Source organism: Pseudopodoces humilis, chromosome 2 (assembly GCF_049639895.1).
Source record: "Pseudopodoces humilis isolate 2021_Gansu_Grassland_sample_001 chromosome 2, ASM4963989v1, whole genome shotgun sequence".
Lineage (NCBI taxonomy): Eukaryota > Metazoa > Chordata > Aves > Passeriformes > Paridae > Pseudopodoces > Pseudopodoces humilis.
The window spans coordinates 48,131,616-48,152,384 of NC_142201.1; the positions used below are offsets into that span (position 1 = coordinate 48,131,616).

General features: G+C 35.1%; 1 protein-coding gene across 6 annotated transcripts in view; it reads right to left on the reverse strand.

Moving 5' to 3' along the window:
• The window catches only part of SCEL (sciellin), a 68,113-nt gene that overhangs the window by 16,792 nt on the left and 30,552 nt on the right, over positions 1-20,769 (reverse strand). For 2 of the 6 annotated variants that reach the window (XM_088051441.1, XM_088051440.1), the window contains exons 5-12: positions 19,850-19,967; positions 19,170-19,232; positions 18,790-18,861; positions 14,963-15,031; positions 13,240-13,305; positions 11,996-12,061; positions 9,941-9,973; positions 8,597-8,668 (exon numbers count right to left, since the gene is read on the reverse strand). In XM_088051441.1, coding sequence (XP_087907567.1) covers positions 8,597-8,668; positions 9,941-9,973; positions 11,996-12,061; positions 13,240-13,305; positions 14,963-15,031; positions 18,790-18,861; positions 19,170-19,232; positions 19,850-19,967 — 559 coding nt within the window. The remainder of the gene's footprint in view (positions 1-8,596; positions 8,669-9,940; positions 9,974-11,995; positions 12,062-13,239; positions 13,306-14,962; positions 15,032-18,789; positions 18,862-19,169; positions 19,233-19,849; positions 19,968-20,769) is intronic. The other 4 variants (XM_088051442.1, XM_014263236.2, XM_014263243.2 and 1 more) reach the window with 4 other exon arrangements.

Here is a 20,769-nt window from a genome sequence, read left to right on the forward strand (position 1 = left end):
CCTTCAGAAACACATGTACTGGCTTACATTATTCCTTGGTACAACTCAAAGGATAGATGAGTTAGCTCCCTTCTAATCTTTAAACCATTATGACTTTGTGGCCGACAGCATTTTGTTACTTCCTCTCACATTATTTTGTTCTTGTCAGTGCTTTGGGTATTTCAGTGCACTGACTGGTTTGCAAGGAAGATTTTACTTGCTATCTAGGAGAGGCTACATGTGCACTCTTTGCTTCTACAGCCTGATTCATAGAACACCAACCCTGAAGGGTCCTAATAAGTGAACAGAAACAGTTGCTGCTGCAGATGGCAGCACAAAAATACAGACTGACCTGTTCACATCATGGTTCCTATGAAAGAGAAGTTCTGTAAAACAGAACCTTGGGAGACATTAATTTATTGTACACTTCTTGAACTTTCAGCCTTATGAAGCATCTTGGCATGACTGCAGCCCGTAACCAGGACTGACATCCTGCAAGTCCTTTGCCTTGAGGTGGCTGGCTTAGCGCAAAGCAGAGGTCATAGGATACACAACTGCAAGTTACTGGTTCAAGTATTGTTCAGGTTATTTGCAACTAAAGAGCTGTTATTCATAAAAGGACAAAATGTAAGGTAGGACAAGCTGTAGGACGTGGGGCATAACTCAGAATTTATCTATGCTCAGGGCATACTTTTGCTGACTTTTTAAATCTCTCTTTGTTAGCAAAGTTACATTTACTTCTAAGCATTAGCATACAGTGCTATCAACCAGTGTCGATATTAGAACATAATCCAGCCTCACATTAAAAATTAGAGTAGATCTACATTACAGAACCTGAACAGAATTTCAGGTAAGGTTTCATTTGAGAGTTGTTACTGTGTTAAAAATCAGCAATATAACTTAAATATTTTTAATACTTCTAAAAGAGATGACAAGTATTAAAGTAGAAAAAGACTAACCTAAATTCATACATTTAAAAAGCTTGTGAATATTGGAATATCAGATGCAGTGAAAGGCTTCTGTGGAAAAGGATTTCCAGTTGCAAGTATAATTTTCCCTTGAAAAAATAAACTACTTTGGTGTCCAAGGCTGGCTGAATTGAGTTAATACTTCTTACATTTGTCAACAACTTTTAAAAACATAGATGATGATGGAAAACAGCAGCATGAAACTTCTATACAAAGCAATTTAGACAAACTAGGGGAAATATCGTTCAAATACGGTAGGTGGCCTGTAATAGATGATGACATTTTTCATAGATCATTCCAAAGGATGCCACCTCCAAGTGTAGTATTTTCTGAGACAGCCATTAAATCCCTGTGAACATTCTGCCTAGGGTGAGTATTTTTGAAATGGATGAGAATGAGCTAGATCAGACAGCCTGCCTGGAGGAGAATATATAGTTTGCTCACAAATTCAATAGGATGAAATCTTTTAATAAAGACTCAGGACATGACTGGAAGTTTTTTGGAACACCTAACTTAGGATATATTATTTGCATATATGCATTTTTGTATAAATTTTGCACATAAAAATATTTTAAATGGCAATACAGAATATTTTGTATATTGCATATTCTACAAAAGGATCTCAACTACTGAAGAAAACAAATTAATTTATTATAAAATAGAAAGATTAAGATTTGGATTAAGACCTTAAGGTCATTATTTTATATTTTATATATAATATAAATAAATTTATATTCATATTGTTAAAGTATGGAAGACAATTCTCTTGATTCATTTACTTTTCTGCTTATATGCGACCACCTCCTAAAAAAAACCCAAACAACAAAATAAAACAAGCCTATTCTGCCTTTAACAACATCTTTGCAGAAAAATGCACAAAATAGCACTGTGAATCCAAAAAAAGTCCTGCCCGAAAGGACAGAAAAACTCATGTGCAGCTGGGCTGCTGTAGGCCTCATGCTATAGACTTGTTAGCCATGAAATTTGCTGCTGCTCTCTGCTATTTTGCCTCTAGCTGCTTGTGTAAAATAGGATTAGAAATCTGACAACTAATGAAGACAGTCCAGCAGAATAAAAGACTAGAAAAGAACATAAATAAAGTAGGTTTTAAAAAAGCTGGCAAAGCAAGCTGTGTGCAAAATGTATGGCTCAGTTTAACCAGGGACTCCTATTCTGCCATATCTTGGATCCCTACGCCTCTCAGACACAAACAGTAATGGAAACTACATAAGGCTTGTGTGACAAGCTCTACAGAAATCTACAGAATTTTCAAAAGTTTAATATCTCTGATCCTTTATCAATATCAGCAAATGTTCCTTTTTTATGGAACAAGAGTGGTTTGCAATACCTGATTCTATTAATGTTATCACGAATCACGAAGTGTGATTTTTTTTCCCTTTTATGCTCTGTATCAAAAAGTTGGAGAAATTTAATTGTCTACATTTTCCTTTGTTTTTCAGTCTGCATTTAATTTCTAACTTCGTTCTCTTGAGATAGAGATCTAATATTTTCAGTCCTTCTGCTCTGTGATCTATGCTTATGAATCTCTCTTATTTCAGATAGTAGTTCTGAAATCCTAGTGTAACTGATGACAGGTCAGATTACCATCAAAAAGAAAAACACATATTAATCTGATCCACACATTCAAGCACTTCTCATATTCTGATTTCTTGGGGATTTTTTCATCTTGAAAACATTCAGATAAAGTTTCAATCAGTAAACATGAATCACACCAACAAAAAAAGCATTAGTGATGTTATTCTTTAGTGAAAGCAATGAAAATTTTTCTAATATTTGTATTTGAAAATTCTGATGGTAATGAAGAAAGTATCAATGCAAATAGACTGTCCTTAATGCTGAGGTGAAACTGAAGTTGATCCTAGACATGTGGGAGTGAAAAACGAAATTTTAAACAGACCCCAGCTAAGCCCTTGAACCTCAAAGATGAGGAAGCAGAGTACGTGCCCATGACTCTCTTGTTATTCAGTGATTACTTACCTAACCTGTAAAAGTCCTGAGCCTCTATCTAGTTCCAAATATTCCCTAATTATTGAAGCCATTCTTGCTTTGTTGCCTAGAACTTTATCATCCATCTTTGCTGATACACCAACAGTTGACATAGCATATACCAGTAATACCCAAGCACCAATATTGTGTTATTTTATGAACTAGAAAACTGAAGGACCATGCATATTCAGACTTGTTGGAATGCCTTTGAAGACTAGGGCACTTGATGTCAAAGCTGGGGATGCTCAGTGAGGTTTTGAATTTAGTCACTCCGTCATCATCAACATAATCATGAGCAATCTAGAGGCAGGTCTATTAAAGGAATCATGCACAGTATTTTTAATAGATCTGCATCTATTTTCTGATTAAAAGGCCTGAGCAGAATTATAAAAACTACTGAAATGACTCCCTATTTCTAATATATTATATAATAAGATATATATATATAATATTTTTAAATGTGATACCAAACAATTTGCATCTGATGTCCCTTCTTCAGTGATCTCACCCTGTTGACCTACAAAGTGTTCTGATCAACAGCTGCTTCTTCTGATATGATGGAATATGTAAAGACCGCACTAAGAAAGTCTGGCAAAAACCATATGGGAATTTTTTAATTGGACATGGCAGCACAGGAGAAAAAAAAAAAGCAACCAATTGCCAAGTGGGCTTTCCAACTCTGGAATAGAAGAATTGGGCTAGAGCATATTAATCAAGTCGGCTGTCTTACTGGGTAAAATTTAGCATCATGGGCCCAGCTGAATTTTGATCTGCTGCTATGGCTGCTTTACTGTCCCTGTATCATGTTTTTTCAAATATAACTGAGGATGAATAAAGGAACTTTTTGAGAGAAGATTGGCATTTATCCTGGAGAAGGGTGCATTTCCTTTCACACTGCTATGCTCACTAATCAGTGCCAGGAGCCCTTGCTCAGACCTTTCATCAATAACAACTGAGAGTTAGGGGACAGAAGAGGACTGCAGTCAACTGTGAAAACCAATTTACAATGTGCCAAAACAAGTGTAATGCTTAGCCCAGAGGACTTTGGAGTTAAATACGGAGGAAGAAGCTGTTGATCAGAATGTTTTATAGGAGATAGACTGGGAAAGATCACTGGAAAAAGACAACTTACTCAATTTTTCTGGAAGTATATGTATGACCCTGTAAACACTGTTAAAATTTCAGTTCAGAATAAGGGGCTCTTCACAGAAGCTGTGCAACAGTGAATCATTTGTATCAACATGCAGAAAAGCTGCAAACCAGTGTCAAAGTGAATGCCAAATCTATCAGAATTGAGAAATAGAAGGAGCCCGTCACTTGGAAGAGCCTTCTGCTGAAATGCAAAAAAAAATAAATTAAAAATTACTGTATTGATTTGTACTATCAAAAACAATTTAGGAAGTGTAAAGCAACTTCACTTTACCATAAAGAAACAATTGTCATTGCAGCAAAAGCAAGCTAGTGAATTGTGGGTGTGCTTATGTGAGTTCTGTTTCAGTATCCTTGCTTCCAACAACTTTTGAGGGACACAGGTGTCCTCCAGGACGTTTTAGAGGTCTCTAGATGGTCTAGCAAAAAAGTCAAAGTATATAAAAGACATCCCAAAGGAAAAGTCATACAGAAATTATGCTTTGAGGAGATATGCCTTTAAATTCTGGCCATCTAAACTTTAGTCCAACCTAAGATAATTCCTGTGAATATTTCTCGTGGTTCTTTGTAATTGTGTATTGTACAGACTCATAGAATGGTTTGGGTTCGACCTAAAAGACCATCCAGTTCCAACCCCCATGCCATGGACTGGGATACCTTTCACTAGACCAGGTTGCTCAGAGCTCCATCCAACCTGGCGTTGAACATTTCCAGGGATGGCAATCTAATGAGAAGACATAATTATCAATGTCTCAAAATGCACCTACATGTTTTCAATTCTGTGCTTTATGCAGCTCTCGATCAAGAAAGGTTTTGTCAATAAATATTCGTTTAGGAGACGTGACATCATTGTTTTAATTCCATTGGTTTGGTAAATTCCAAGTCAATAACAATTCACTTTTTTTTTCTTTTAATAGAACCCCTGTATCTTATATTTTTTCCACTTTTAAAAGTTTCCAGGCATTGATAGACACAGAGTTGTGAGTCCTTATAACAAGAGTTAGTTTAAGCACAGATAATTAATGTGTTGTTCTTTCACAATCTATTGCAATGAGAATCGGGAACACATTTTGGGTCAAATAGGAATATCATTAAAAAGGAGCATAGTACACACAGATTTACAGCACTGTCTGAATTTTCTACTACCTGAGAGGAGTAATAATAGCGAGTTACCCTCTACGTTAGGGGAAAAACTGGTACAGGAGAAGAATATAGGATTCTCTAAATTATGTCAGAAAAATTCTAGTCCCTTGTTTCTGTTCCCTGGAAATTGCCTATTACCCACATACTTGCAAATATACAGCTGAAATATTTTCTTCAGGACAACTTCTGTCACCGGCATACCAAAAAGACATCTTTATGTAAGGGTTTCTGCAATATGCCCTTTGCCCCTACAGACTAATAGTCTTTCCCTGGTAGCAGACAATCTCACTACAGATGCTGTAAGAGCTGAGTGAGATCTCTCTCTAATTTCTCATATAGGCCCTGTTACTATCGCCTCAAAGATTTTCCTCAGGTATGTCCAACATGAATTAATTCTGATATATCTATGAAAAATAAAAAATAAATTCATTACTTCTACAGTTTATGAACTTATGGAAATACAGCTTTTTGATTATCAGGCATTCTTGGGTGGCAACAACTTTGTAAATGCCCTGGTAAATGTGGCTCGCTGTGCCAAATACCATTACTTTCTGTAACAATATGTCGTTCAATACATATGATCCCCATTATAAAAGCCTTTTTATAGAAGCACACACTTTTTTGTATCCTAACTGTAATCATTAAAGACTGACTAAAGCTGTATTAAGCACCCCCAGAATATTTGAAGTGGTTTAACATGATTTTCTACAGAACATTGTTCTTTAAAAAATACCTGTTTTTAAACACCTGCATTTAATGGTTACTACAATTAGGGAAGGGGAAAAGGCAGAGGAAGAATTTTCCATCTTCACTGATGTGGAAATAAAGCACAAAAAGGACTTGATAAGCCACAAATTAAAGGCCCAATGAGGAAATCAGAAAAATGTCTCTGTATGTATCCAGTGTAGTGCTCATCTGCTGCATTTATGAGATACCAAGAGACCTGATTTGACCTGTTATGCTCTGAAAGATGCACAATTTTTAGGCAGTAATCTTCATATCATCTGTGTCCTAGCCTACTTATGCTGCTTAGACTATCTATAGATGCCCTAGCTAATCATGAGATGCCTATTCCATTGTCAATCATATGCAACAGGTGAAGGTCTGTATGTCCATGCCTTCAGACCTGAGATGTGTGTATACACACACACACACACACACACACACACACACACACACACACACACACACACACACACACACGCGCGCGCGCGCGCGCACACACACACACACACACACTGTATTTTAAGATGGATGTCAGGTCTAACTGTTGTCCTTAAAAATGATGCAATAATTGCTTTCTGGTTTTTGGGTTTTTTTTACAATTTTAGCCAGAAGAGAGTGTCTGACATCTTTTTAAGGTAAATCCTGTATGAAACATTTTCCTTGTATCATTAAACAGTTTTTTAGAAAGCCAGTTGCCATTTTCCACTTATTTTATACTGAAATTAATTCCTTATTCCTTTAACATCCCAATCAGAATCCTGAATGACAGACAATTTATCAGTTAAGTCTGACTTTAAAAGCATGACCTGAAAATCTTTCTATTCTAAGTAAAAATACAGGTAACTAAAGGATGTAAATTAAAACAGTATTCTAATACAAATTAATATTACTATATACACTCTTCATGTAACTGTTTACTTACCCTGTGTGACACAACCATTTTTACCAAAAAAATTATGTGCCATCTTTAATAGCAAAAGGGAACTTTTGCTGGCAGCTGATTAATGTATTTTTTGGCTAGCGAAAATGTAACAAAAATCTGTAGTTTTGTGAAGCTAACCCATCAGTAGCAGATGGATGACATCTGAAGCACCAGCCAAATGTAAAGGAATTATAGCAGCAGTAGAGAGGGCTGAATTTTGCCTACTAAGATTACAGACTACTTACAGTTTATGTAGTGACACAAATAGCAGTGCAGTGTTGCCATAGAAACTTGTAGACCAGTAAAATATTCCTCCACCTCTTCTCCAATGAAGGGACAGGAATACAGAGCTTGGTATGGTAATGAGAGCAACCAGGGGATGATGAATGTGAACTGATTGAGGGTGAGGATTAAGTCAGATCTTAACAAGCCCTTAGCAGTAAAGAAAGGCTGCGACTTCCCTAGTTAATGCTAGGCGTATTTAATTCTCTAAGATCTCCCACATTTGTTGACAGGAAAATGTTTCACTGAAACACTGCATTTTTTTTTTCCTTTTCCTAGGGATTACATTGTCAGACATCTTTTGGATGTTTTCTTAGTAATTTTGTACTGGTTTTATGTTTTTAGGGCTTTGGGGGTGGGGAACAGGATTCAAAATAGCATAGATTGTAGCTTCAGATCTCACAAAACTGAAGTTTATGAATCAAATAAAATTAGCTAATTTAAATTAATTTTAATGTCTGCACCGTTTAATATTTCTACATAAAAACTGTAAATGAGCTATTGTAATTCTCAGTGCCTATCTAGGAATCTCTTTCTAATTTAATTCATTTTATGATTGCATATTCAGGCATTTTTCTCTGGGCAAGGTCACAGAGTAAATTTTTTTGCATGTTCATAGAATCATAGAATGTCCTTGAGTTGGAACAGACTTTAAAAATCATCCAGGTCCAATCCCCTTCCCTTGCACGAGATGCATCTTCCACTAAACCAGGTTGCTTAGAGCCCCATCCAACCCTTCCTGTAACATTTCCAGGGATGGGGCTTTAAAAATTGCTTTAAAAATACAGCATCTCAATCAGTTCAGAACCTTTCAATTTGCTGAAATTTTAGTTAAAAAATGTCAACAAAAAAGTCTGTGTCTTTTCCTCCAACAATTTTTATGGTATTCTGCATATTTTCAAAGATTTCAAAGATACGCCTTCTAACTCATCCCTCAAAAACAAGCCCATCTGTTGAAACATGCTAATTTTGTCACCCTAACGGGTATATTTGGGTTTTCACTATTCAAAATGCTAACACCACAGTGCTCAAGTTGAGGTGTTTTTATATACATAGTAAAGTGTAGTTACTACCTCTCCCTGAAGAGCAAAGAAAATGCACTGTATAATCCATACTACCCCAATTTTTCTGTTTCAAAACATTTGCAGCAACTTAAAAAACACATATGCTGCTTTTTAGGATGCAGGCTGGACAGACTGAAAGATAAAAAATGAAACAGCTGAGATAACCTTGGAAGTCAGTGAGAGGGAACTCAGAGTTTGGACTTCTAGGCCAACGGTTAGGGACTGGAAAAATGCTGCATTAATCACATAGCATGTCCAAACAAGCTATCAAATAAGAAATAAAGCAAATTGAGTACTTAATATCCCAATAATCAATGCTTATGAAAACATTGTTTTGATTATACTGTTTATGTTACCTTGCTGTAGCTTGATCATCCACATCAGTCTTTGATTTCTGAGGGGTCACCTGTGCTGATGGAAGGGCAGCCCTGCAACAGGTGAAAACATATTTAAGGCTCAAGAAGATATTTGAAAACATGTTGTATCAATTAAATGGTTTATCATTGTAGATATTATATTTCTTTCAGGTGTAACTACAATGAGTTTGCATTATCTTTAGGAAATTAATTTTTTTTTTGTTTTTCTCTTTAAATATATATATCTATATAATGTGTATAAAGAATTATACATATATAAAAAAAGAAATGTAATCCTTTGGTTCACTAGATTACCACATCCACTGAGCCTTTTGAAAAAATAATATCCCTAAACTAGCTATTTTGCTAGTATGGACATAGCAATAAAGTGGACTTTCTTTACTGTTCAAGAACTATTTTAGTAGTATAAAAAACTTGAAAAACTGTTTCTCCTACCTAATGTATCCTATTTAGTAAAGACAAAACTTTTGTTTAACCAACAAGTTCTGAATTTTTAAAAGCTAAATAAATACACATTTACTCTTTCCTATTTTTCTTTATTTATGGGAACAATCAAATTGTTCACTACGGGGATACTAAAATTATGAGTAATTATAAGAGAAGGAGAAGGCAACAGAGTTTATGAGGGTTACCTGCTTCTTTAGAGAATTTTTCTATTGGTATGGCAACTAAACCATGACAAGTTGCATGGCTCTCTTAATTATAAGTCATGAAATTGCAGGATGGTTAAGTAATCTTTCCTTAATTTAGACCATGTGAAATGGACATTTAATTAATGAATTAATTTAATAAATTTATTTTCTAAAATTAGAGCAACCTTTGCAGACACTCAAGTTTAGAGTACTTTGCATCAATTCATCCTAATGCCTTCTATTACAAGCCTTTGCATGTGCAGAGCTTCTTGATTTAACTGTCTTTTTCTTCACGTTGCTTATACACTCTTTAACAATTTCTTTTACTTTGCATAGCTCACACTGTCTTTCACTGACTTTAGAACAGCAGTTGCATATAAAAGAGTATTTGCATTAGCAACATATATGACTGTGGAACTAAAACTGCAAAGCAGTTTTTAATGTTTTATGCAGTTTAATGTTTTTTCAATTTGAGTAAATATCCATTGAAGTGTTTTAAACTATATGCAAATAATAGTATTTCTGCAGGGAAGGAAGTCTTCATGCAGTTCTTCAACATCGACTATAGAGGAAGCCTCGCAGGTAAATTATACAATGTTTGTATTATAAATAAATGTAAAATAATAATCAAGGTTTATGCAAAGGAACGTGTTACATTTCTAAATCTTCTAAGAAGCAAAGTAAAACGTACGTTGTTGGAGCCTCTGAATTTTCTGAAGTGGTTCTAGAGAAAGAAAAGAGTAAACATTTCAGAAACCAAGTAGCAAAACGCTAGTATTGAAGCACTTTACAAGATTTAGATCAATCAACAGCAATTACTTTTACTTTCCCTTCCTTCCAAAATAATATATTTTTTTTAAATGTAGAATATATGTTTAACTCAAGTAGCATAATACTAAATTTAAACCATAATCTTTATGTCACTAAGACAATCATTCTTCAATTAACATTCTCCAGTTAATCACTTTGATTAATAGTGTTTTGTTTTCAGCACACAATCCACCACCATAAAACTCAAATACAGTGAGCTGCTTATAGTCTTAGCTCCAATTGCAATTTCTTTCAAGTGTTCTGTAAAGTGTGTTTAATCAGTGGGAACTGAGGCAAAGAACTCTGGAAGTTTATATATCATGTTTAACTATAAAAGGCTAGAATTACACCTCAGAATTACAAAAGTATATAAATATCCCTGACCAAGAAAACCCACATACCCATGATTGCTGGACTCCCTTCCTGAGGACAGCAGAACAGTCAGCCATTCTCAAATGTGAAGAAAAGACAGCTGACATAGCTCTTTGCTCAGTCTTTAAGACTGATAGTGACCTTTAGAAACTGTGCTTATTAGCATCTATACATGGCATTTTATTTCCTAAAACTCACAAGCAAGTAAAAACCTTTCCTTTGATAACTATTTTTAGTTATTGTAATATTCACAATTTGAAATAGCTTTTACATCTTCAAACCACTTTTAAAAGCTAAACTGAGTAATCATTAAATGCCCATCACTTTTTAAACAGCTGTTCATGATGGCAGCATTGTTACAGGATCCAGGAAGGGTTGTGAAAGCTTCAGAAAGAATATGCCTGTTTTCAGTCTTCTCTGAACTGTGAGACTGGAAGAGTAACTGGACAATTAATGTTGAGAAGAATACAGGAATTCTGGCTTGCTACTAGAAGCTGGGTGGATGCCATATAGTGCATTAACCCAAGCTTTCAGAATTACCATCAATTTAGCAAGACATTAAAATGAAGCCAGATAAGTTCTTCTCAGTTGGCACATTGAGAACATCTAGTAAGGACCAACTTCAAAGAAAATAAACTTTAACATCTCTAAGCTGTCTTTCTGCCAAGTGGAGAGTGACTTTGAATCTTGGCCAAACAGACAGAGGGTAGTAAACACAGAATAAGATTAAAAATAATTGCTAAACTTGGTTTTAAGTCTTCCAGTGCCAGACATTCCATAAACTCCCTGGGCAATAGTCCACCAAGGCCTATATCTAACATCACAGTGTATCCATTCATTTCTGTTTCATTTAATTTTCATCATTGCTGCACATGAGACTCATGTTGGAAGTCTCCCAGATTAAAACTAGGGAAGCAGAAAGCCATGCTGCAGCAAATAGTGGACATAAGCAAAGAGTATCATGAAGGTTTATTTATTAAAATTTTAAACCATCCATATTCTGCTTTTTGATAAAACCACGAGAAATGTTCCCTGTTCTCTTTGTATTCTGCCAGAAAACAACCACAACTTCAGAAATAAAAATCAAACATTCATCTGCAAGTAACTTTAGTCTGATTGTTTGCTCTTGGATACTTTGCTGACAGGGGACTTAGTAGATTTTGAAGTTTTGTTCACAGTGATACCCAAAAGGGCCAAGGGTGAGCCCCTGACTGCGAACCCAAATGACACCGACAGATCCCTGCCCTGAGGTCAGTCTCTCTACAGCACATTTACCTTGAGGAGAATTAACTGGAATAGTCCAAAGTGAAACTGCAAGCATGATAGAAAAATTTTGGGAGCACTCATTACCTCAGGTTGCCAGCACTTCATATACTCAGGCCCCAGTCAATGCTGGGCATCAAGCTGCCAAGAGTCCAAACAAGTACTTAGGCACGGGATGCTTTCTCTTTGCATGGCATCTTCTGCATCAAACTCAGTCCATCAAAGAACTGCCCTGTTCTCTTGCTCCCAAAATTAGCTCTAGCCAAGAGTTAGGAAATAACCAGCGATCACTGATACGCACCCTTGGCTTTCCACTGTTTCTGTCGGAGTCTTACTACTCGAAACTGGGGGAGGCATCCAAGATTGCCTGTAAATTTTAATAAATATTTTTTTCAGTATTAGTTTAATGCTCTGGTCCTGAACAGAATACTGTGAATGCTGGAATAAAATTGATGTAAAAATACCTAGAACTTTTCTTAAATTACCAGTATTTTTAAAGACCGCATGTTGATACTTTTTAGACCACATTTATAGAAAACTGAATAGAAAAGGAAACAATTCAGTATTTTTATTTATTTTGAAAAACGTATTTTGGGATGCTAGGTGGTCTTTTTTGCAATCTGAGTGGTACAAATAAATGGATCATTCATGGAAAGGACAACCAGATAAAATGCACAAAGAGTATCAAGTGTCAACACAAGAAACACAATCAGGCTTTTAGAGATCACATAAAGAGCACAAGCACTTTCAGTTCCTTTTTTGTTTGTGGTTTTTTTACCCTCAAAACTATCAATCCAGCAATTGTTTGTGAGGTTAAAACAATTACACCAGAAGCAGTGCAATGTATTGATGGCCTTTCATATCTTCCAAGAGCCTGAAGAGAACTACTGGACTGAAAACATCATATACTTCCACTAAACAGGTCTGTTAATATAAATTCGATGACATTTTCCTTTCTACATTCATTATTCTACTGATCACATTTTTCTGCATTAAATATGAAATAGAAAATCATGAATGAACAGAATTTTTGCTGGGAAGGATGCAGAAAAGTATGGCTATCACCAGCTGTAGCTTTTAAATTAAAAATGGATTTAGTTCTACACCCTGTTTTTATTCTTGCTTAGCTCTCTGAAATCCAGATTTTTAAAGGTAGCTGTGTATCATTCAGAAAACTGTGTGATTCATATGCACTGCAACAGCTCAGGGTCAAGTTTGGCATCAGAGATTTCACAATTACAGTGAGCTACAATGCTTGAAAACTGGACACTGAAAATGAGGACACCAGCTGAGTTGGTGGCTGCAGCCAAGTGTTAGCACCTATTGTGCCACCTCCACCAGGCTCACATAACTGGCTCTACAGAGACAAAACTTGTAAATCCCATGGAAAAAGACAAGAGGATCTAAAAGTTTGATTCTTGAAGCTTGTTGAGGAGTTTGAGTGTGCTGGAGGAGAAAGTTGGTAATTTAAATACAACTGTGATACATTACTGAGGCTTAACACAATATAGCCCCTGGCAACCAAGCAGTGGTGGTAATGAGTACCTCTTTTTCTTGATTGGAGAAGTGACTGCAGTGTTTGTGGATACTGCGTTAGGAGTCCAAGATTGTCTGTTAGGAAATATGCTTGGTGAGTTAATCTTCAGAAAGAGTATAATTTTAAATTATCTTAAAAAATATCATATTTCTGCTATCAGAATGGTACAAAAGTGTATGGTAAATGCTGTAACTATGTTTGTATACCTCAAAGGACACAAGATGTAGGAGACCTTAAGGGGTTCTGATGTTTAGACAGCTGCATTTTTACTTGATATCCAAAGTCACTTCTGACTTAAAATCTTGACTTCCATACGTACACTTTAGTCTCCAAACACTAATAATAATATCTTTCATTTTCTTACTTTAAATTTTGTTTCTTGTTCAATTAGAATGCTTTGTGTTATGATATGCTTGTAAAACTGACATATATAAAACCAAGGCAGTGATTTCTCATAAAATTTATCATAAGTTATATTCTTATCCTCTGCAATTCTTAATGATAGTAATTGGCAATTCATAATAACAGTAATTGAAGAATAGCACTTTACAAATCATTTTGCTCTCTGGCAGGAAAAAATATATTCAATTTAAATCTCTCTTAAGTCCCATTCAGAATTAATTGTTGGTCTGTTAATAAACCTTCTCAAAAAAAAACCCATAAAATCCAATTTATATGAAGCTTCATGTGTCATCATCACCATGATTTACAACATAGTGGTGCAAAATTATAATTTGAAAGAGTGACCTCAGTTGAACTTTAAATGCCAGAGATACTGATTTGCTCTTCAGATTAATAGCTCAATTCTCCACAAGATGACTTTTAATTGCTGTGCTCTCTAGAAACTATGTTCTGTGTAATTTATTACTGACAGAATTCTACTGACACTGATGAAAGCACAAAGCGATGTATTTGTCCCTTTGCATTTACAAGTATGGTGGCTGAGGTCTTCTGACTTTCCTTTCTTAAATGAAAATTTCAATTAGGGAATAGGTGTAAGTTTTTTAGAAAATAATTTTTCAGTGTTGTGGAATTATTTGACATGTATAGGGTGGCCACCTCTGAATTATAGCAACTTTTAAAAAATGTATCAACAATGTTATGCTAACTTATTTTAAATTAAAACTGTTTAATCAATAGATTGGTCTTCTGACAAAAAAAAAAGTTTCCACTGCAAAAATCAGCAATGTACAACAGCATTTTCCACTGAAAGCATTAATAGAATTTTTTCATTATCCTTCCTCAGAATTATGTATTTTATTTGGTAGATATTATGCAGATAAATCTAGAGCTCTAGAACATACCCATGTTTTTCAAAATACTCTTATTCTTTCTCTTTTTTTGTATTTAAAATACTGTAATTATTAAATAATCATTATGCTGAGTAAATGTGTAATCTGAGCTGGTCTCCCTTTTAAACTGTGTGGAGAAATTGAAAATTTTCTTTAAGGAGAATTGTTCTTATTTTAATGATTTTTTTTTCTCCTCACCAACTATAAAAAGAGTCCATGATAATTTAAATATAGATGCCTACGTTCCAGAGGTCAGGTGGTCAAATGAAGCATACACCAGGCCATATGCCATACAAATAATTTCTCTGTATAATCTTGGTATGTACATGAATTCTAAAGTTATGGTAATATATAAGAATGAGATAGTAATGCATGATAAATGATACATGATAAATTATAATACATAATACTTAGATGATACCGTTCCTGAAATTCATACCTGTTGTTTTGTTTATGGTTCAGAGTTGGGGACTTATTGATTTTATCAATATCACTTCCAGCTGGAATTCTGTCAGAAACACAGGAATTATTTCTAATACACACTCTATTTTTTAAAAAAAATCCATTTTCAATAAAATTAAAAGATGGAGTATCATTTTGCCCTGTGTACTGATATCCCAGTACCACAAATATCTCAGTATCACAAAAGGTAGATAATAGAAGCTGAAATTATATAAATTTAGTGCATTATTATATGAAGATTCTAAGTAGCTCATTGAAAAAGAGTTTTCCAAGATGATGTTCAAACAATAATACTGTATTAAACCTCACTGTTGCTAATAATTTATTACAACTCCTTTAAATTAGCTCAAAATACCAGAAAGAAAGCCATGTTCACTCAAGCAGTACACACATTGTCTTTTTCTCTGCCTCACCATTCCTAGAGATGCAACAGTCTTATTTATAGATTTAATAGTTCAATGTGATGTGAAAATAATCTAGTGCAAAATCCCTGGCAAAGCATGGGAGTACAGGAGTAACTTGTATCAAAGAATTTGGATTCTTTGTGTTTGAACTGATTTCATTGAGCCATGAAATTTACATGAAGAAACAACCACATGACTTTTCAAGCCCTTTGTGGATTCTATAGCTGTTGCCTAAAGCCCTTCAAAATTTTCACAGAAAACACATGAAGCTATCATAACTGAAGCAGATTAGGTTCTTATTTTATTCCAGCTTACTTCCTATACATGGAATATTCTTTAGTAAGAACTGGAGGGCTCTGAAAAGCTTAAAGTGATATACATTGAAATAGAGGACAAATACTAGACTGAGAGGGTTATTAAATATTTGATCTGTTTTGATTTGGTCTTAAATATTTGATTAAATCAGATGCCACACATCTTGAGCTACAACCTATATATATATTTTTTTTAATTATTTATTTATTCTCATCTATAAACTGAAGCTATAGATGCAAAACAACTACTCCTATAACTATAATCTGATGTTGCATACAAAATATTTTGTATCCTGCCTTCAAGCAGCACAGAATATTGCTGTATTTAATGAAAAGCCTTCCAGGGAGTTCTGGGACACAATCTGCACCAGGTGTGCTCTGTGTCTTCTGCAAATCTTGAATGCAGTTTTGCAAAGAGACCTCTCTTATCAGGAAAGCTTGTGACTGTGACAGCAGCTACAGTTGCTGGGAAGGTCACTAGAGGTCTCACTAACCCTGCTGCTATTGCTACAGATGCAAACTCGAGCGTTCCCTCTCATTCCCCCCTCTCCAGCGAACCAGCATTTCTTTCACATTTCATCGCGTATTTTCAAAATTCCAGCGCAATGCTTTACACTGTTCTGGTTTTTTTCTCATTTTAAAGCCTTAAGGGTTCGATCTGGCATCCTGCTCCATTACTGCCCAATGCAACAGAAGCTTTTTTAAAAAAACCTGAAAGAAAGGTAAGCATTATGTTAACTTCTCCTTGTATAACTTTCAAGCTTCTGATAAGGAATCAAAAAATACCCACAACGCTGTATCCAATACACATTCCTGGATCAATGGTCCATTTACACATGTATGTTTATCTGAACCAAGTTAAAATTCTGATCTCCACAGTATCTTCTGGTGGTGACTCCTACAATTAATATACACATTAAAGGAAAAATAAATGTTCTTTTTATCTCTTCTCTTCTCTTCTCTTCTCTTCTCTTCTCTTCTCTTCTCTTCTCTTCTCTTCTCTTCTCTTCTCTTCTCTTCTCTTCTCTTCTCTTCTCTTTCCTTTTTCCTTTTCTTTTCTCTTTTCTTTCCTTTTCTCTTTTCTTTCTTTTTCTTTCTTTCTCCCTCTCTCTCTCGGTGTTTCATTATTTTTTCTCAATTATCCAAACATTTATAGTCTTCATTCTTACAGTGCAACAAACAGAAAATATTCTTTCATTACTCAGTTTCCCCATATCATTCTTCTCCAAGCTGAGGACTGTTTGTTTTTTCAGACATTTTACATATGAAAGCTATTCCATCCTTTCTCACTTTCCCTGTTAATTTTTTTTTCTGATTCCATTGTAGTTTCTTCACATCAGTAAAATGATGCATGTAGTGTTTGAGATGTGCAAAGCAGGTTCATACCACACACTGCAATGGTTTCTGGTTTGCCCTCTGATCCTTTCCTACTAATTTCTATCTTTCCAAAGTATTCGATTATTAATAAAGCAAAACATGAAAGTATGTAAATTGCTTCTGCCTCATCTATCCAGATCTAATTGCTATAGATGTAGTTAGGATTTTGTGTTTCTGGAAGCTCTTCTGGGCTTAGAATCATTTAGTACATGGAAAAATAGCAATGTAATTTTCATCCCTACCTGACTTGTAAGGTTTCTCTCATCTTTTGCCAAATAGTTAGTTCCTAATAATACTTCTGCTTCCTCTGGGAAGGATGTTCTCCACCTAAAATCCTTTTTTGGTATACTTTGTCATCAGTTGCAGATATTGAACCTTTTATGTTAGATATTTGTTGTATGAAAAGACAAAGATAGCTTACAACCTGAAATAATTAAGAGACTTTAAGATCTCAGCATAAACCAAAAAGATATAGAGTACAAAAGAACAGAGCTCCTCAGTGACCCTGTAGATTTCTCCTGTGACTTCTAAATTAGCAATCAGGGTTCGAGGCATGAAAATCAACCTTTAAAAATTGTTTTGAAGTAAGTGGCCATCTGGATAAGTGCGACAAAGGTGATACATGCTACTTGGATTTCCAAAAATCTTCACAGAAGTCTGTTTTTAAGTAAACTGATCTCACATGGGTAATAGAGAAAAAACTGCTTAAAATGTAAGAAACAAAGGCTAGAAAGAAATGGCAAGTTTCCAGAGTGACAGGAGAGATCTGTACAAAACCTGTGTTCTTCCACACATTCATGAATTATCTAGGAAAAAGGAGAGTGGGATGATGCTGCTTGCCAATGTCGTTACTTCATGGTAGTCAAAACAAATGGCAACTGGCAAAGCTTTTCAGAAGTCATCTGCTAACATGTCAGATTTCTAAAATGGCAGATGACATTCACTTTTCTTGGATGCAACGTAATGCCTGCCAAGTGAAACTCTTGATCTCTAAACCTGCAATTATCACTCAGAAAATAAATCTTGGAATTATATAAATAACATTGTGAAAATTAAAACTCAATTCTTAGCAGCACTCAAAAGAGCAAACTCAGTGTTATGAAGTACACAGGGAGGAACTGCAAATGAAATAGTAATCACTGTTATTACTCCTCTGTGTATGTACAAGGTGTGCACCGTCTTAAATGCCTACACGGAGATTTGGATTCCTGGATCAAAAAAACCAATATGGAAACAGAAAAGATACAAAGAAGAGCAACAGGTAAATTGAAGTTATAGAATGGCTTCCTCATGATGAGTGAACCAACACAACAGGATTCACTGAGCAGTAGAAGAATAGGCAGGGTGATGATACTGCACAGGTCTCTAGCCTATTCTTTTTCAAACTCCTGTGGAGATGGCAAATTTTATGTAACAATTTCACATTGTTTCCTACAAGAGAATTAAGGATCATAAAATAAAATAATAGTGGTAAAACTCAACTAAATAAAGTGCACTTTTCCCACAGCATGCATTTAAGTGCTGGTTCTCATAGACTCAGTAAGTTCTGGATACCAGATGTTAATGGTGGCTGGATTTTGAAGATGCAACACAGAAAGAATCTGCAAACACAAGCATGGTCAGCACTGACTTCATTCATGCTTTCATTTTTAAGACCTCTCACAGGCATGACAATCACAATGTACAATCCCTCCAGAAAAAAGCCCTACCTGTCCAAGGTGGTGTCAGATCTGTATCGTCCAAGTACAGCTTTCTGATCTTCCTTTTCATTTGTGCTACTGCTGCAATAAAAAATTTAGAAATGCCACTTTGGTCATTGATTTTATTAAACAACTCATCATTAATAAGAGAGTAACTATGTCTCAGATTAAGGTATCATACACGGTTTTACACCTTCCAGGTATCAACAGATCTAACCCTGGATCCACTGCAGTGACCAATCATTGACATCGGAGTCAGATTTACATGAAAATATGTATAGACTAAAACCGAACAAAACAAGTTCTTTGCTTTGTTCATGACATAGTGAAAGGATATCCAGTTTTCTTTGGTAATAAAATTGGAAAGGTCTTTAGATACTCTACCATACCTGTGTAGGCTATCTTGGGATTTGTATTGGTTAAGCACAGCCCTTCCGTAGTTTTCATCAGCACTTAAAGCAAAAGAAAAACAATGAGTATTAAAAATAAATAACTTTTTCTTGGCAAAAGATTTCTGTCTTCAATCAGATTTCATAGCTGCCCACTACCACTGTAACTGCACCAGCTGCAGAACTCTGCAGTAGAAAACTCCAGACATTTTGGAGTAAGAATTATCTCTTCCTACAAGCTGTTCATGGACCAGATAATGATAACATGGTCCCAAGACATTGTTTCTGCTGTAATTTAAGTCCTGGTTTACATTAAAGTAAATCTAAACTGATTCTGACTTAGGCTCCTTAAAAGAACTTGGCAAGATTTACAATCTTGGTTATAGAAAGAAAAAGATCATAGTCTTGCAACCTAGACATGTGAAATGTGGGATTTTATTTGTAGGGCAGAACTTCACAAAATACCCAGCACTCAAAAGTCATAATGAAAAACAGTCAGTGACTATTCAGCAAACCAATACTTCCAAAAAGGAATAAATACCTCTTAAAGATAAATAAATGAGTTATTCGATTGAATTCCCCTAATTTTGTTTGATACCATCCATGGAAAAGTAGACTTTCCATGGAAAGGTACATGGCATACTTAAGTATGGAAAAAATGCATTTAATATTTTTCTTACCTTTCCTCCTCAGGCCTCTTCTTTATCCAGCTGTTATCTTGCAAAAGGGTCCGTCGTTTGTTAATATCATGAGTAGCCTGTTGTCTGCTTTTAATTGCAACAGAGGGGCTCTTCTTATCTGAAAATTCAGAGAAACATGTCTTAAAAATGAACATGTAGAAAAACTTTGTAAACCTAAAGTAATATTACATAGGTTGAAATAGGTAAAAATTTAATACTGATTGAATTTTCAGTTATCACACTTGTTTAATCCAGATTGCTTCTTGAAAAGTTTGTAGCTTCACCTTGAAGGGCCTGCAGAAGTCCAGCTTAGCAAACTAAATAGAGTTTCATCCTTAATATGAAACTGCTTCACATGTTTCTAATGTAAACACATTTCACAGATCCGATAAAGGAATTATGATATTTGCATACCGCAATAATCCCAGAAAAGTCAAACTAATTACTCCTGTTTCCTGGGGTGTTGTCTGTGGGTTTTGTATTTGCAGATGTATGATAGGATACAGATTTTAAACCAAGGCTAATCTTGAGGTGACCACTTGGCCCTCCAACTACACCCAACTCAAAATATGTGGATTTCCATATTTCTCAGAGTTGGATTCCCTCTGAAACTTTTTCCTCAAATGCTGAATGAAGAAAGACTCTTTTCTAGTCAGTTACTTAGTCTTACTGAACCTTAATTAGAGCAATACTTTCACATCAAATTCAACTAAAATTAGTGTATGGTTTCAAAGATTATTGGGAGAGACAGACTGACATGCTGAACAAACATGGAAGCCTTACTTTCTTTTGAAAACAACCTAAAATAACTTTGTCCAACAAGGCTGATATTTAGTTCATTGGTTATATATATTGGGTGAATATTATAACAGTGTGATATTCACTTAATTTAGGAGAATTTGGATTCTTCTCTGTATTAG